Raw genomic sequence first — 19,318 nt, 5'->3', positions numbered from 1 at the left:
TTTACCGTTATTTAGTTTGGTTCAAAACCTACAAAATCTTCATTGCTTTCACTGTGATTTATTTTTTTATTATTTATGGAGCATTATAAATAGTTATGTTTTTAAAAGTAAAAAAAAACTAACTATTGCTATAAATAACACATTCAATTGAACTAAACTACGCATGCCTATTTAAATATATTTACAAATGGCTTACGTATATCGTATATATATATATATATACAAATATATTATTCATATGTTTAGTGTATAGGACGCAAGCAGATTTTGACATCAAATTTTGGGCTAAAAAAGTGTGTCTTATACACCGAAAAATATGGTATGTCATGTTAATAATTTTTGTAAAAATACATCTATAATTGCAAAAGAGGCATTTTCCTGAAGTGGTACATGTACTTTGTGCACTTCTTACACTGTTACTCACTGGACAAATGTTAAACCCCTTCATTCAGTGAAGTTCCAAATGTAATTTGAGAATCAGCATTATAATTCACGTACATCTGTATGTATACTTGAATTATCTAAGTAAACAAATATTTCAGACTTGTAATGCAGAAGTAAATTTGCAAAAGATCTCAGATTTTTACATGCAAAAAATGCTCATTAGGAGTAGAGTCTGAGAAATCATCTTTTTTTTTGCCTTAAACTGACAGAACATTAGATAATAAACTAAGGTCACTAAGACAGGGCTCAGGGTCAGGATCAATGTTAATCTATACAACCCTTAAAGGTACAGACAGATGTAAAACAATAATAACTGCACAGATATAACCAAAATTATAACACATTTACAGCTACATACTTGCATGTTAAGAAGTTTCTAAAATTTTTAATTCTAACAATTTATTTCCCTAATAGAAATCAATTATGAAATACATTATTTATATTTGAAATTAACAAGAAACACTGTTTATCAAGCAGAATTAATGGAAATCAATTGTGAAATACATGATTTATATTTGAAATTAAGAAACACTGTTTATCAAGCAGAACTAATGGAAATCAATTGTGAAATACATGATTTATATTTGAAATCAAGGAGAAACACTGTTTATTAAGCAGAACTAATGGAAATCAATTATGAAATACATGATTTATATTTGAAATCAAGGAGAAACACTGTTTATCAAGCAGAACAGTGGTTTCTTGTCGACAAGTACAAGTAATGTATATGTGTATAGTTTCAGGTACTTCTTCACTGGCACATCAGAAATCTAAATTCACTCTACAGGATAGTTAATTATTGAAATGAAGCTCTCTAAGACAAGATTATCTTGTAAGATGTTTAGTTTCAATGTACTTCACTTAAATATATATAAATATATATACCTTTGTAAGATGTTTAATTTCAATGTACTTTGCCTAAATATATATATATATACTTTAAAAAGTTTATTTTTCTTGTATTATATACAGACACATGAAACTAATATTTTTTCCCCAACATTCTGTATTCATGTATTTTAGCTAATTAAAATGTTTGGGTGGAGATTTATTTCAGAAATATGCACATTGCATGAGAAGTTATTTATAAATAACAGCTTGTTATACAATGGTTTAAGAACAAAAACTGTTGGAGTTTTCATTTTACATAACATAAATTTACCATATTAAAACCTTGAAAAGCAACATTCCAATAGAACAAACATAGCATCAAAATGTCAGTTTAATTTCTCACTGCAAGTGAAGTGTAAATAGAGTGCCTGTAACATGTCAAGTTATATTAGACAAGTTGACAGTCTGTTTTTGACAGGTAATTCAATACTGCTAGGAGCCATTGAAATAACCCAGCTACAAGTTTTAGTATATTGATGATAGGTCATGGTCAGATTTTTCTACAGTCTGTGAGTTTTTTTAGAAAGTTTGTCATACGTTCTAGCCCCTTTAGCCCAGAAAGCAACATCCAGTATAACAAGAAATTAAATGCATTTATACCAACTAAATTATACATGCACATGTCAAGGTGTATTATAAAAGGCATCCACAAAATGGACATAAGACATATAAAAATACAACCTATAATACATAGAAACAAACACATCAAAAGAGGGCCAAAAAATAGAACCCTTATGCACTATAACCAATGTGTTTTATATTCTTCTCAGTACAGGGCTAGTGAAAGCAACAATCCCCATGATGATATAAACCTACTTAAAGTTATCTATTTCATTCTTATTTGCATTTGTGTTTGCAATGTGTTATCCATGTAGATTGTTGTCAGGGAAAACATTCATTCTATATGTGTCCTTATCAATCTCAAATGTTTACCATTTGATTCAGCACAACAGACCTTAAATTATCTTAGTTGTACACATACTGTCTGTCCTACACTAGACTAAAACATCATTCATAAGCATGTGAGATTATAACAGTCTGTTCAATCTTAGAAGCCAATCTGAGTATTTCTTTCTTAAACTGTCTTTAAAAGGCTTATTGACTATAACATATAAAACTTGCAATTGTGAGGTCATACCTCCAGGGATGACAACCAAGTCTGTGTTTAATTTGTGAATTTCTTTTTTGACTTTTTCAGTTAGGTATCCCTTAAACACATCAAGTATAAGCATTGATCTCTTTCTCAACAGCATTCCTAGCTTTCTTTCCCAAACAACAGTAAGCCAATCCAAAACAAGTCTTTCCTCCATCCAACCATTTTCTTGTACTTGCATTGTCATTCCAGAAGGTAAATTTTCTTTAGGTATTATTTTTCTCATCAAAATAACACGTGGGGGAGATTTTATGCCATCTGTCAAAACTGTCAGCATAACTGTAACCCAATATTTCTCACTTCCAGTTGTTTTTACCAATATTGTTTTTTCTCCCTTATTGTGAACAGTAAGATTTACAGGCATGTCAAAGAACACAGGTATTTGATCTATATTACCCATGCAACTAGGAGGATACCCATGCTTTTTCTTAAAACCTAGGAAACCTAAACAGTAGGAAATGCAATAGGCCAGCAACACCTGCAGAATGCCACCACTCTACTCTCAAGAGAGTGGGTGTGATTCTTCACTCAGGAGGACAAGCCTCCATGGTCCACCACCCCAGTGGCTAGGAACTGGTAAATAGTAAGGACTCCTATATGCCATGAAGAAAGGGGGGAAAAAACATGTTGGAGAGTCCAAAGGACCACATCACCAGAGACAGTGCAATGAGTGACCACAATACCTTATTTTGAAAAGCAGAGCTACCACGTTGACAGAGTCGATCAACCAAAATCTGGCAGCATCTGGAACTGTACGTCAGGTCCACAGTAGGAAGAGTCTCAATGTCATGGAACATCAGAGATGAACAGCGATCTTTGTCTGCTTTACTCATGTTAGTCCATGAGTGTAAGTCCGGGGCAAACATATTTATGAAGTCAAAAATCACTAGAGAGAACTACTAGCAGTCCTATGGAACACTCCATCTCTATGGTATGCATAACCCAAACCTGCAATGTAATTGTTCAGTCATAGATAACAATAAAACACAGACACAAAACCAACACCTGGTGGCATCTGGAATTGTACATCAGGTCTGCAGTAGGAAGGGCTACAACATAATTGACATCAAGCATGGTTACAGGATGGATAGTGCAGATTTTCAAAAAAGGTATACCTGGTCAGGCACCACTTGCCACAGAATGGGGTCCACGATACACAGTAAGAAAGTATTTTTTAAAAAACCCAACCTTTCACAATACTAAAATGCAAAAATTTAAAGAAATAATAAAGAAAAATAAAGTCAGTAGTATAACAGAAAATGTCAACAAATCTGCAAGCAAAAACCAGCACATCTGTACAGTACTACTGCCAATTGAGAAGTAATTAACGAGTGTAGATGTGAAAAGAGCGCTGATTACAACGTGGGTGAAGATATGAAGAACCCATCTGTTGGTAGAAAACTGTGCCAAAGGTTGGTTAACTGAGACAAACAAGCACTCACTTGGCCTGACCCAATAGGATAGTCACTGACAAGACATGAGATGAACCTGATAGCAGACAGTGAGAGGATGGGATGAAGAAAAAGATCTGGAAGTTGAAAGAGGAAGGTGAGTGGCAGACTGATCTGGTCAAAGGCTGGAAAAGGCAAGAAACTAGGGAAGACATATATGACTGATGTTGGGCTGCCTCAGCACGGATCTACAGCAAATCAGAAACACCACTGAAGATGTCAGAGTGAAGAATGGGAGCTTGATTTTGCAGAATAGAAGTAGGTAGGTGAATGTTAGTCAGGATTGTATCCCGACCCAACAAGTCCAAAATCAGAGGAACCAAGTATGCAAGGACAAGGCAGAAGAAGTGGTATGAGCTATCATGGTAAAAACAATGGAACCAACCTCCCCAGAAAATCCTTCTGGAGCATGATGAAGTGCCACAGACAAAGTGCAGGGACGACAGGTAATGTAGGAGGGTGGTAAGAAAAAGACGAAGATGTGAAACTGGGCACTAGAGAGCAAAACAGAGGACAAGGGGGTCTGCTCCCCAAGCATGTAATAAAGATTCCAAAGACTGGGAATCTAGAAGGGAAAAGGAAGAATGGCTGTAAGCTAGGATGTGAGAATCAAGAACACAAGAAGGATGAGGGTATGGGTGTGAAGCTGTTCAAGATAGGAATCAGCACGAACCCAAATGTCAGTGAGGAAAGAAATACTAAATAAAGAGAAAAAATCAAGTCCTGAAACAATGCAGAAGATTTAGGAATGCCTTAGACCAGTTGGGAGGTACCCAAAGCCATTCCAGGTGGAGGGAATAGTCTATCAAATCCGTCTTCCTTCTGTTCCTTCTCAAACTGAGGGGAAGGGATGAAAATAGAAAACCCAGCATACATGATGGATCCCACATCACTCTGCACCATGGCTGGAATGTCCTCAGCAGTCAATGAACCACCTGACATCACAATAGAGATAGGGCCTGTGTGCGTCACATCATTTATCACACAGGAGAAAGTCAAAAGTCACCATCACTTGAGAATTCATGATAAGAATTAAAGCTCATGAAACAAAAGTCAAAGTAAAATGAAAACCAAGTTTCATAACCAATAGCAAATCACATCAAATTGAATTTAGACAAGAAATGATCAAGTGTATTGGGGGGAATTACTGTTCTTGGAAGGTTTGGTTGCCAACCTACTGGTGGAGGGCTATTGTCGCTTGATGACATCATCATACACCAGTGCAGTTCACATTAAACACATGAATTTAGGTAGGAGTTAGCCAAAAGCTAGTGGCACGCAAATAACAAAGACAGACGTGCAAGAGAAATAACTATTCTGAGTGAGGAGATGAGTTATGACCTGGAGAAAAGATTAGCAGGACCTGATTTTGGTCTACAATGTGCTGGTTGAGAGATACTGGACTATAGCAATGTGCAACACAAGACTGCTAATTAGTTAAGTTTTCATATATCTGCAAGAGACTAAATATTTGATACATCTTTTGGCTGATTACAGACTTAATGATCTAAATCAATTTTAAGATAACACATACTTGTTTGAATTATTCATAAAAACAGTTGTAGTTTTTTCAAAAATGATAGTAGTGTAATCTCACTTAGTAGCTTAAAAAAATTACTGAATTGTCCACATAGAATTTGTCAAATACTCGTACAAATATGCTGTCACCACAAAGTTAACTAACAAGTAATTAGGTTCATTGCTGCTCCATCCTACTAAATCCTACACACACACACACACACATATATGTAAACATATTATATCTGGCTCCCTGTACAAGTATAACTGTGTATGGCTGAAATATTTAATGGTAATGTCTATTGTAGATCCAATAGAAATACGTACATGTATACACTTATATTGGATTTGAGTATGATTCACTAGTTTAACAATCTAGGAGGCTTGATTCCTTTTAAAATATAAAATAGCAAAACTCCATGCTATACTATAGTATCTTTAAAATATCTTTTTTTAAACAATAACTTTAGTATTTCCTAATTTACTGTTTTTGTACATCATGCACATTAACTGGTATGAAACTGCAATTTTGAACTGTGAAGTAACTAAAGAACTCAAAGGTGGCAAAATAAATTCAAGAATACTTAGCTACAATGGCAGTTAAAATTAAAGTTTAACAGCAAAATCTGTTACCCATGAAACTTGTGATGACAAAGAATTCTCATATGTTAAAATTTGAAAACATAAGAGGGAAGATGAGTGTTTGTGCACTACATGTGTATTTAATTGGAATTTTCTACGTGACAAAGTATTAGACAACAAAATCAAAATAATAATAATGGCAGGTACCTGGACTTCTGTCTTTTGATGTTGTTCCTTTGACACCATCATCATGTTCCCCCAAAATCCTACACACACTAGTCCTAATTCCTGGTGTACTGCATTTCATTCTACTAAGGAAAGTGTGGTTATCAGATTACCATCATTCATACGAAGTTAATGATTTTTTCTTGAAGCTTCATGCTTGCCAATAATATGCTTATTGCAGAACTTGTCAGATAAGAAAGGCTCATTATAAATAGCATAATAAGTGCAGTTTCATAAACAGTATGGTACTATATGTGTACACACAAAAAAAAAACCTGTAATGTATGGGCCAAAATAGAACCCCTTTTAACACATTCAAGGCCAACAAAATTTGTAAAAATTACCTCCAATTATTAACACTTAGTATCATAAAATGTTTCTCTAATGTATAGTTGTATCTATAGGACTGTCATTTACTCAAGTTTCTTTGAAATGCATTATACAAATCAAATGAGATCGTAAAATAAAAGATGTTAGTTCAATTATACAATGTCTGCTAGAACTGTAAAAGCTCTATAATCAGTCTAAGGATAAAGAAGTGTCAACCAAGTGAGGTCATGTATCATGACCATTTAATTGTCTGATTCACAATGAAAATAAAACTACTATTCACTAATTAACAGAGTGAAATGAATATGGCATTTAAAGCAAATGGTTACACAATCCCAATTATTCTCTCCCTTAAAAATGAAACAGTATATCTCCATAAGTGCAAGTTCAATTACAAATATAAAAGCAAGTTTCTTTGATAGATACACAACATTTATTAAATTAACAACAAAAGACTAATTTCATAAGCACAAATGATTGTAGCATTTATGTACATAAATAGGTCTAGAGCAGCTGAAATAACCTATATGCTAGGTAATATTCTGCACCATGTACTAGTAAACCACTCTCAATTAACCTTCTGATGAGGTAATTAATCATGTATAACATGAAAAAAAAAGTAACCTGAGTCTTATATCAATGACGTATTAACATTCAAGTCATTATTCTCAATACTGTCCTTTCAAAGATAAAACACAATACCTATATGAAAGTCATCTTGTTTTCCTCACTAGTTTGAAAACTCAAATCAATCCTCTTAATTGACGAAAAAATATTTTTTTTAGTTTAACTTCATAACTCAAGTTGTTCAGACCAGACACAACTTGAATGACAAATTTATAAGTTTTATAAAATAAGAAAATCAAAGCTTAATAATATTTAAGAGGACAATCAAGAGTTTATACAAAAACAAGAATAATAATTTTACACTTAAAATAAAAATTTAAATAAATCATAGTATCATGTTAGGTTTTTTTAACACGGTTAAACAATCAGGCAGAAACTTAAAAATACTTCCCTTCCACAGCATACCAATTAATTCAAAACAGTTCCCTTTCAAAATTTTATATTCTAAGTGTCTAGCCATTAACCTCTTAGTATTTAAACTCATTACCCAGCTGTGAGACCACACACTAAGATTAATGAGGTCCCATTGCATTATAGAAATGTTGTCAACAATATGTGCCTTGACCAGCATTTTGATATTATCAGTAAACTTTGACATTGCAGCAAAAAATATTGGTAGTATCTATCTCACTAATACAAATAATAAATAAAAACAGTCATAAGAGAAAAATCATGAGCAACAGCATAACTAAATTGCACCCCTTTAGGATTCTGTCCATATATGATTGTAACTTACAACTCTTTTTGTCCACATAAGACTTGAGCATTGCCAATTAATTACATCATAATATTCTAACTTATTATTCAATCTTATCAAAAGCTTTGAAAATTTATAAGAAAATCAAAGGTTATAAGCTTATGATAAAATCCAGTCTGGTAATGCACGTATAGATTACATACAGCTACAAGATATTACTGCTGTAACCTCTGGCATGACTTGCAAGTTTACTTCTTCTAACACTGACTTTAGGTCATGTAGAAATGTAACAATCTTGTCTTATATTAATCATTATAATGTTCAGTGGAAAATGATTTTTAGTTAAACTTAGAGAACAGTGTTAAATAGGTTACTTTTTGAGATATATGCATACTATCTAGAAATACTCTTATACTCTTATTTGGAAATAATAGAATATTTTTAAAAACTGTCTCACCCAAGTTTCTTCACTGATGTATTGTGCTTCATTTGTATTGCCTCACTTTGACATAAAATGGACATACACATATAGAAATGTCACAGTGGGGTGGAAAAGCTTCTTGATGTAAAAAAATGCTAAAGTTATTTTAACAATCCTTGTGCTATAATTAAAAATGCTTATATAACATACATAAATTGTTAATCAAGACAGCACTTAAACTACCAAAAGCTATACTCATTTACACATTATGTCAAGACCATAAGATACTCCTTTCAGTATTAGCCATTTTGTATGTAAATAGATTATACTGTAGGCAATGTTTTCCTCACAACATTTGAAAGAATACAAAACATTTATATGTGACATATAATTCACAAGCACTTTTAACACAGTTGACAAAATATACAATATGGAGATATGACAAGTACAAAAATAAGAGAAAAAAAATCACTAGAAATCTTTAAGCCTGTAGATTGGATGATATAAAAAATTTACATAATTTGTACATAACCAAAGACATTCTTTTCTTTTTTTAATTTCTGTGGAAAAAGAGCTTTATCATACAAACTTTATCTAGCTTTTTATCCTGTAAGTCAACTATCTCACTAAGACAAGGTCAAGAGGCATCAAAATCAGGACTATTTTTAAGATGATGCACACTGGTACAGTGTACCAGCATCATTTTTCATATTGCAAAATGGAGAGAAAGTTGACAAAACTTGAAAGAGTGCTGTAAATGAATGTGTGAATTTTCCCCTTTGAACAAAGCTTTTGTTCACAAGAAGACCAAAGAGACACCAAACTAGTAGTGTTACAAATGACAAAGTTTAAAAGAGTATGAAAACATACTGTTTGTTTGATTGTCTGTGTGTGATCATCAGTGCAGTTTGAGGTGTGAAGCATCAGGTGGGATTAGCGTGCCATTAACAGGGAACATCAATGATCACCTGGTTTTAACACCTACAAGACGTGGTCGCTTTCAGTCGATGTATGGTAGTGGCCTCACTTTGATTGACAGGTTTCAATTGGGCAGTGGCAGTTGAAAGCCGGCCTGGGTGGACACAATACTGAGTTCAAAGAGACCGCTTGGGACTGGGAAACAGGTGACTACAAGCTGAGTTGACTGGTACATGGGTATGGACTGTACATTTGTTCAAATAAAATAAGTCACAAAGTGGATGAAGACGACTGATGTCATTAATCACACAGCATCTTTTTAGCCAAGATTAAATATGTGTGCGAGTCTCGGGAATAAGTCATTTTGGTCTGACATGCTCAGTCGAGGTGGTGATGCCAATTTAAGTAGGTGTGCATTTCTCTTTTACTGTGCTTTGATTTTATTGTGATCGGGAGTGTATATCATTTTTATTGCATCTTGAGAAAACACCACAACGTAAAAATGAAACAAATTACAAGTTTCTTTTCACCTTCTGTGAATAAAAAAGCTAGAATAAGTGAAGAAGTGACCCAAGAACAGGAATTAACAGTGTCAGTGACAGTTTCTGTTCCTGGTCCATCCGGTGTTCATAAGCTATCTGACAATGACTGGCCTAGCTGCTGGACTGCCATACAAAAAATGATTTTTGCAGGAAGTACGATTGGCTGAATATTAGAAATAAGAAACATGGCTGTACACCTTGCCATAGAATTGAACCTTTTGGAGTAGAAACAAAGGCAGGAATGAAAGTTTCTAAAGAATGGGCCTACAGTGAAATAACTTATTTTGGTGAAAGTCGACAGTAACAACTTTTTGATCACAAGGAAACCATGGTACATAAAGCTGTGGTAAAATTGCTGGCTAACGCTGAGAAAGAGACCATTGAAAATGTGTGTTTGAAAGCATTATCCTGCGAAAAAGTGATTACTGCCAGAATTTTTCGCACAGCATATAAGGTAGTAAAAGAAAACCAATCATTTCATAATTTTGAACCTGAAATATAGTTACAAGACCTAAACGGAATTGACATGGGCCATATCACTCAGCCAACAACCACTGAGTACTGTACAGACACCACTTATCAAAGATATCAAACATATCATTTGTCATGTACTTATGTAAATTTAAACCTTTAATTTTTTGTGCTTTGGTCATGACCAGTAATTCTAAAATGTATTAACTGAGGTATGAACATTATATCTTTTATGTATTTATGTACTTATTGCCATATTTTTCTTTTCTAATGGTTATTATACTGAAGTAATTGTTTGATCTTACATGTTTTAAACAACAGCTTGTATAAGATACTTACATTTTTATGCAGCTAAAAAGGTCAAAATTTCGATTCATTAATTCATGTAAATGTTTAAATGTTTGTTAAGTCTGTTCTTGTCATAATTAATTTTCATCAGTTTCACATGGCTAATAACTAATAGCAGATGTCAGTTACTATTAGAATTGTTGCTTAGCATTACACCTGCCTTAAAAAAAAATGCTCCCCATATAAATTAATCTGTATTATTCAGTACACTGTTACCCGATGAAGACTCTGATAAAAGGGCCAAAAGTTCATAATTAAAAGTATTTAAAAAACAAAGGGAACAGTCTGTGTCTTTTTTGCATATCAATTTATCTACAGTAAAAAGGATATGAATACTTAAGATAAAAGTTTATCTCAAGTATCATTACCATTTTTATTTTTAAGCTTCATAGAATGGCAAACTTGAAACCTTATAATTAATTAATTGTTAGTTCATGATGAAGGAATATTATGTTTAACTAGTAATACTAGTAAAGTAGTAAAAATATTAGAATACTATTAGTGTTAATAATGTTCTAACTTATCCTTAGTTACACTTCTGTACAAGTTACAGTAAAACTAAAACATTACATTAATGCCTTACTGTAAAACTTACCAGCAGCATCATATCATTAGCAGTGACATATTAAAACTTACCCATTGGCATTTCATAATATTTTAAAGGGACAAAAAGGAGCTTATTAGCCCATAAAGGATGTCCCTTCCAGCTCCCAACTATAACCACCCCTTACTACTCATGTATTCATCCTCTTTTTTTGAACTCAGTTAAATTTTCTGCCTCCATCACCCATGAAGGCAGCTCATTCCAAAAGCCAACCATCCTATTTGAAAAGCAATACTGTCTAAACTGCAGACGACTCCTACTTTGCCTATTGTTTTCACTGCTAAACACAAAAAGTTTGATTGATCCATATTATCAATACCCTTAATAATCTTAAACACTTCAATCAAATCCCCTCTGACTCTTTTCCTCTCCAGAGAAAACAAGTTCAGAGATTTTAGTCTCTCCTCATAGGACATTCCCACCATCCCAGATACCATCCTAGTGGCTCTTCTTTGAACCTTCTCCAACAATTCAGTGTCCTTCAGGAAGAGGGTTCGAAACTGTACACAATACTCTAAATTAGGCCTTACAAGTTATCTATACAGTGAAACAATAATATCCCTTGTCTTGAATTCAATATTTCTATAGATACTACCCAAAACCCTATTAGCTCTATTGCTAGCTACAATACACTGTTTAGATGACTTAAGTGATTTTTCAATCACAACACCAACATCCTTTTCTTCAACCACAGTATTTAATGTATTCCCATTTAAATTGTAACAGTAATTTTAATTCTGAAGACCTACATGCATCACCTTACATTTTGGATAGTTAAACATCATCTGCCACATATTCCCAATGCATCTAATGATCTAAATCTTCCTGTAAGTCTGCAATGTCTTTGATACAGTTAGCCATCCCAAAAATCTTCATGTCATCTACAAACTTCAAAATTTTGTTAGTCATTCCAAAGTCAATATTATTACTATACATGACAAACAGCAGAGGACCCATGACAGAGCCTTGAGGCACACCACTTGTAACTGTGATCTAGTCAGATCTAACTCCATTTATGACTACTCTCCAGCCAATTTTCTATCCAGTTTAATAACATTTCCCCCACACTCACAGATTTAATTTTTGTAACAAGTCTTTTGTGAGACACCTTATCAAACGCTTTCTGAAAATCAAGGTAAAATATATCCACAGTATTTCCTTCATTAACTCTTGCAGTAACATCCTTGAAGAATGTCAGAAGATTTGTTAAACAAGACCTTCCCTTAGTGAAACCATGCAGGCTCTTTGACACTATATCAAACTGCTTTAAGTGACTCTGCAATGTATCTTTAATCACACTCTCCAAAACCTTTCCAACTACTGATGTATGACTAACTGGCCTATAATTACCTAGACAATGTTTATCACCTCCTTTAAATATTGGACTAACATTACCCAACTTCCAATCTTCTAATACTCTTCCACTACTCAATGACCTATACAAAATATTAGATAGCAGTTCACAAATAAAATATTTAAGTTCATTTTAAACTCTAGGATAAAAGTTGTCTGGTCCAGGGGATTTATAAATTTTGAGGTTTCCCATCTTTTCTCTTAGAATTTCAGAACTTAAAATATCTTTTACATCAATATTTTCCCTATACATTAACATGATTAAGTGTTCTAGCTGAGGCATAATACTTGTATCTTCCTTCGTAAAAACTGAAGAGAACATATAGTTTAATAAGTTTACCAGCTCATAATTCTCCGAGATCAGCTCCCCACTATCATTTTTAAGAGGCCCAATCCCCATCCTAACATTTTGCTTACACATCATATACCTAAAGGCTAAAGAATTCCTTATTCAAGTTATCGTTTGATTTAACTCTCTCAGCCAACCCTCTTTCATTTAATGATTTAGTTTTAGCCCTTTTAACTTCCATTTTATTTTGAACCATCTCTCTTGATTTCCTACTCCTCCAAGTCCTTATTATTTCCATTAAGTTTAAATTTCTTGAATTTATTATGTTTATCCCTAATATCATATCTTAAGCTTTCACTAAACCATACTGGCTATATCACAGTTGTTATTGCTTAGTAATACACTAATAGTATCAGTATATCTACGCTCATCACCAGCTCTTGTCTCTTACGTGTTATTGACACTGTGTTATTTAATGTTTTGATTCACGAAGAAGGGATTAACATCAAAGTTAGTAATATTTGGGCTCCATAAGTGGATGTTAACAAATATATTGCACAAATGATTAACTTATACAAAATAATTCTTTATAAATTCCTACCTCAAAATCCAGTCCTCAATATACTTGTATAATACTACGCATGCGTACCATATCTTCATCTAGCGACTGTTTTTCTAAACGATTTATCGATACATAAAAAAAGAAGAATTGCGGAGTGTTTTTCTGCCTTCCACTCTCTCCCTCTCTATATATATATTTATGTATACATATACATAGGACTTTTTTCAAAGAAAATGTTGTTGTCAAATTATTACAGACATAAAAAATGTATTAAAGAGCTTACATAAGCATTTATCATTGTAAAAACTCTTAAAAGAGATAAAAGGATATTATGATATGTTTTACACAATAATTCTTTCACATTCGAACGTTGTTTTTAAATCTTGAAATGTCAACGTAACTTTCAAAAATAGTTTCTGCTTTAACGAACGTTGAATTTCCTAAGTTAAGTACTGTTGTGTCTTTGCATTTCGTACTATTATTGTATGTTGCATTGTAAATTGTATATCATGATATTTTGCAAAAGATATTGGTATATAAAGTATTAATATATATATATTTATTTATTTACAAGTATGTGTTACAATATTATATAACAAAAGCAATTGCCTGATTTCATTGTTTAATGTAGGGCATAAATGATGCAAAATCAATTAAAGGACTAAGCCTGATTTTTTAGTTAAGAACCACAATAATGATTTGACTTTGTATGAGTGCAGTCAAACAAAAATTTAGGGTTAACACAAACATAAAAAGAAATATTTTTATTTGTGAGCATATAAAACATTAAATGAAACAAAATCAGGTGATGATGAGCTGTGAGCAATGTATTCAGTATATTTTGGAGTTGTAATTATAAACACAGCAAGTATGCCCTTTAATGCTATGTTATTTATGTATAACCACCTTTACTGTTCTGAAGAAATTATAACGAAGTTTGACTATCTCGAAATACACACAAGCCTTGTTAACTGCTGATAAAAGATGCTTTGCAAAATCATTTAATGAAATTTAAAATTCTGTTGAATAGTTAGCACGGTTTCACTAGAGGAAAATGAGGGTACTTGTGTGGATTTGGTGTATCTGGATTTTCAGAAAGCATTTGACAAGGTGTTGCTTAAAAAGCTTGTTAAAACTTTTCTCTGGGGATGTGGGTGATGGGTTGGTTCATTGGAGAGAAAACTCACTAGATGGAAGAAAACAGAGGTTTCTTATAAATTAAGTTAAGTCAGTCTGGATTAATGTCACAAGTGGGGTACCACGTGGCTCAGTGTTTGGAGATTTGCTTTTCTTTACTTACAACAATGATATAGGTGAAGGAACGGTCAATAGATTATTTAAATAAGTTGCCCCCCCCCCCTAAGTGCGATATGTCTGCGGACTTCTAACGCTGTGCTGTACCAACTATGGGTATCGAAACCCCGTTTATAGCGTTATAAAACTGGGAGTAGCTTGGTTAAGATAACTTCAGGCGTAAAAGGTGGACACACAGACAGACAATGATCCTCCGGAGAGTGATATGGTAGAACTGTGTTGCCGCATATCATGGCTATGCTTTTGACCAATCTCAAACAAACTTGGCCAGGCATCCTTAGGGCCTATCGGGAGTGTCATAGAGGACGGCGTTGGGATATGAAACCCCACTCCTGTGTTACTCCCCAGGAGGCCACTGTCAGTGTGCCCGCCATTAATGTCTATAGTTTTTTACTGATTTCAACCATACTTGATATGCACCATTAAAACTCTCTGGGTAATCACGCAGAGGAGTTGGCGTTTGTATATGATCTCATGTGTCACTTCCTGGGGGCCCCCGTATGTTCCACATACTATTCTATTGATTTCTACCAAACTTCGAAGGCATTTCGAGGATGGGCATTTGGGAGTCGCGTTCGGATCTGGCCTTCCTATGTCTCTCTCTGGGGAGCTCTATGAATGCCCCTTCCGTTGAACGAGTTCGTCAACTAATCAGAAAATCAATGCACAATATTTAGATTTTATCCTGTTTAAGTTAATAACAATCACCAAATGTGTACTTTCACCTCACCAAAGCAGTGACTTCTTATCATTCGAATCTCAATTAAATAATAGAAATACATCTATGGATAATGCTATCTTATGCAACCTTTTTTCATAGTAAAATACGAGTAACTTACATAATTTCACAAACTAGTGAAGTCAAGCTACTGTCCTCCAAACAAGCTATAATAATTAGCAAAATTTACTTACTACATTATTTAAAATTGAAATTAACGCTTTTCCTAATTAATAAAGAGCTCACACTTCCTGTACACACAGCTCTAATCAATTATAATTTTAAGTCATATCTAAGATAAGTTTTATACCCTTACAAAGGTACAAGAACGCACGCCCGTGTGTAATATTAAAAATTCAAGATACGAATTTTATTTGATATAAAATCGTAATCTGATTTTTTCTCTCAACAATACAGTTACTTTTAAGATTATGCTTCGCTGAGTACGATACTTATAGAGTGTTTATGTAGAAGCGTTTCAAAAAAGCTTTCTGAAAAACCGAGTTAGATGTGGCCTCGGAATTATATGTGAAACAATATCGATATATATATAGATATATTAAAATCCAGGGTTCGATTTTCCGCGGTGGACATAGCAGATAACCTAATATGGCTTTGAGCTAAAACAAAAAATAAATATATTCTTCTTTGTATTATGATTGTCCATTGTTATGGGGGCCATTGTTCTGTGATGCATTCAAAGCTCAACATTAAAGATAAATCAATGCATTTTTCTTCATATATTAAGGTCGGGTTATTTTGTGTGTATATATATATAAATCATTTAACTGTATGTCGACTTGTACACATAAAAATCTCGAAACCAGATGTTTAATCTCTCTCCATTAAAAAGCATATTTGCACACCAAATCTTACCTGGTTTATTTGGTTTTGATTGTTTCAAAAAGGAAGAAGGACCAATAATTAGGAATGTTACACACGATAATGAAATAACACACACGTGTTTTAAAAGTAATTCATTTTTCAAATTAGCAACTTATTGTTTCTTAAATGTTCTTTAACATATCTAAAAATAAATATTTCATTCGAATATCGTTTGTAGAACTAAGCCTAAAGAATACTTTAATCTTCTGAGCCCCAAAACAATTCAATTTCGTTAGAAAGGATTAAAGTATTTAGAAATTGCAAGTTTAGTAAATTTATTCATTAATTGTTGTCTCCTTCGATTTAGGAAATATGGATTTTTTTAAGTATAAGTATAATATTTGTGTCAAAACCACTTAAAATTCCTTCAATATTTTCAATGGTTGATTTAATCTAGCTTAGAACTTCTAATGGTTGAGTAAATGAAGTTATGGATATCCACCAAGAAGTAATGAAAGATGTTGCTTCACTGAAAAGGATGATGTAAGTGTGTGATGTTTAAAACTGAATGGATTACTTTTGAAATCTGGTAAATCTAACATTTAAAATTATCCGTGGTGAACAGAGTGCAAATAGCCCATTGTGTACCTTCGAGCTAAAACAAATAAGCAAAAAAAAAAAAAACATTTAAAAAATAATTGCAAACTACTCTCATTACATTTCAGCACATACGAGGATCAAAAATGAAACTTGATTTAAAGTTGAATTTAATTGAATTGTTAAATCCCGGAACTGGGATTATTAAAGAAACTTTTATCAACATCCTTTTCCAGAATATACATACAATTTATTCGAGCCTGTTAATGTATTTATACTAATATAATAATAATCCGACTAGAGCATGGGGCCCCAAAAACACCTCGCCGACGGAAGTTGTTGTTGCAGTAATTTTTTAGCAGGTTGGTTTTTACGGTTGCCCAACCCTCATCCTTTCTCATCCTGGACTTGGGACCAAGCAATGGTCCCTACCGGGAAACGAACCCGGTACTTTTGGATTAGAAATCCAACGCGCTATCCACTGCGCTATAGGGAAACAGTTAATGTATTTAATACTTGTATAATTGTGGCTGGAAATTTACTCATCTTGCTGAAAGTTGCCAAATTACGAAAAAAAAGGAAATACTTCAGCGAATGACCTAATATCTAATTCAGTTCAAGAACAAAATTCAGGACTTACAACATTACAAATCAAATATGCCAATCACGACGCTTAACCCCTTAAGATAAAAATATTCACTCTTACTGTATCTAAGTTTCAATTCATATTTTGAGCAAGTTTTACTTTCTATACCAGCTTATGTTATTCAAGTTAAGTCTTGAATAGTACTGACCGACATTGTTGTTGTTGTTCTTTATAATTTATTCAGTAATTTGTTGTTTCTTTAAGTTGCCAGCTCTGAATTAACAGCAATTGGTTGCCACGCTGCATTATTGATTAAACAATATTTGTGATTTAAGAACTTTCTTCTGCATCTTGAAACATTAATTTAGAGATGGCCTTTCTTCAGTTGATAATGTAGTGATGGTGATTCAGCTTATTTCCTAAATTCTTAAGCAAACTTTAATTATAACAGATAAGTTTACGAACTTATAACGCTTAAATCCGGGGTTTGATTACTCGGATGGACGAAGCAAATAGCCTAATGTGTTTGTTTGAATTTATGCACAAAGCTACACAATGAGCTATCTGTGCTCTGCCCACCACGGGTATCGAAACCCGGTTTCTAGCGTTGTAAGTCCGCAGACATACCGCTGTACTACTGGGGGTAGCCCAATGTGGCTTTTCTCTAAAAAACAATCAATTAATGGCTTGCGTCGCCATCTGTTGGTGATATTACTTAATTGTCCTTATGAAAATCTAACATCATTTCTGATTTATTTTAAAGATAATTACAGAGTGAATGAATAATAAAGTATAAAATACAGCTGAGAGAATACCATCGAAGTGACACACACACCAACGTTTTTTAATGGTGATGGCTTGTATTAAACGTTATTCGAAGGGTAATAATTTAGAACTCATTATTTATCACAGCGTGAAAAGCATAATACAGTAGTTGTAATCAGCTGAGTGAATACCATCGAAGTGACACACACACCAACGTTTTTTAATGGTGATGGCTTGTATTAAACGTTATTCGAAGGGTAATAATTTAGAACTCATTATTTATCACAGCGTGAAAAGCATAATACAGTAGTTGTTAAATACACTATCCAGATTTGAGAAGTAGATATATATTTGATTTTTTCTTTTCTTGCGCAGGCAAATTTTTCATGTACACCTTAAAATCGAAACGTACTTATTGCGGAATCTACCTCAGTTAAAATACCACGTGGGTTCATTAACCTGGCTTGCGCGCATATAAAAGCATGGAAATCAGGGTACTGACTGGCACAATTGTAAACAAAATCGGACAAATGACTTACTACATAATATATTCCGTAACATAAATAACTTCTTCAAACAAATTGACAAAAGTTTATTTCAATTATGCACGTTTTTAGCAGACTTGAACATTCAACATCAGCGGAAGGTTGGCAAATGAAAATAAACAAACGAAACATTTTCCTTATTACAGAAATCATTATAGTGAATTTTTTTGAGATTTCAACTTTTCTTTGTCGGATATTAGAATTATATATTTTTTTCTCGCTCACCCTACATAAATATGCTACCTGTATTGTTAATGAATTTAGCTCTTCAACTTTAAACAAAATCCAATAACTTACAAAATCACATTACAGTGTTGTTAATTTTCCAGTACAATATTTTAATGTGCAGACTGTGAAGTTTGGAATTTAAAATTTTATTCTTATCTGTCCGGTTAGGTTAACGACATGACAGTCCAACCATGTTGAACATATTTATTTTTATTACGAACTTGAGATATTATGAAAACAACACAAAACCATAATTACGAGCGTTTTTGGGCCCGGCATGGCCAGGTGGTTAAGGCACTCGACTCGCAATCTGA

The 19,318-nt window shown here is 33.3% G+C and overlaps 1 protein-coding gene and 1 non-coding gene across 5 annotated transcripts in view; both read right to left on the bottom strand.

Moving 5' to 3' along the window:
* LOC106457641 overlaps positions 1 to 13,507 on the bottom strand; it is an 80,316-nt gene extending 66,809 nt beyond the window's left edge. For 3 of the 4 annotated variants that reach the window (XM_022383638.1, XM_022383639.1, XM_022383641.1), the window contains exons 1-2: positions 13,466 to 13,492; positions 6,247 to 6,347 (exon numbers count right to left, since the gene is read on the bottom strand). In XM_022383638.1, coding sequence (XP_022239346.1) covers positions 6,247 to 6,291 — 45 coding nt within the window. In that variant the 5' untranslated portion in view covers positions 6,292 to 6,347; positions 13,466 to 13,492. Of the gene's footprint in view, positions 1 to 6,246; positions 6,348 to 13,465 lie in introns of all 4 variants that reach the window. The other variant, XM_022383640.1, reaches the window with a different exon arrangement.
* A 3,796-nt stretch (positions 13,508 to 17,303) lies between these two features.
* On the bottom strand, positions 17,304 to 17,376 carry Trnar-ucu. Its single transcript has one exon. It is a non-coding gene; the product is annotated as a tRNA-Arg (tRNA).
* Positions 17,377 to 19,318: the final 1,942 nt, after the last annotated feature.

Source organism: Limulus polyphemus, unplaced genomic scaffold (genome assembly GCF_000517525.1).
Source record: "Limulus polyphemus unplaced genomic scaffold, Limulus_polyphemus-2.1.2 Scaffold355, whole genome shotgun sequence".
Taxonomy (NCBI): domain Eukaryota; kingdom Metazoa; phylum Arthropoda; class Merostomata; order Xiphosura; family Limulidae; genus Limulus; species Limulus polyphemus.
Note: the sequence above shows the minus strand (reverse complement) of the source record. Positions and strands in the feature narration are given on the sequence as shown.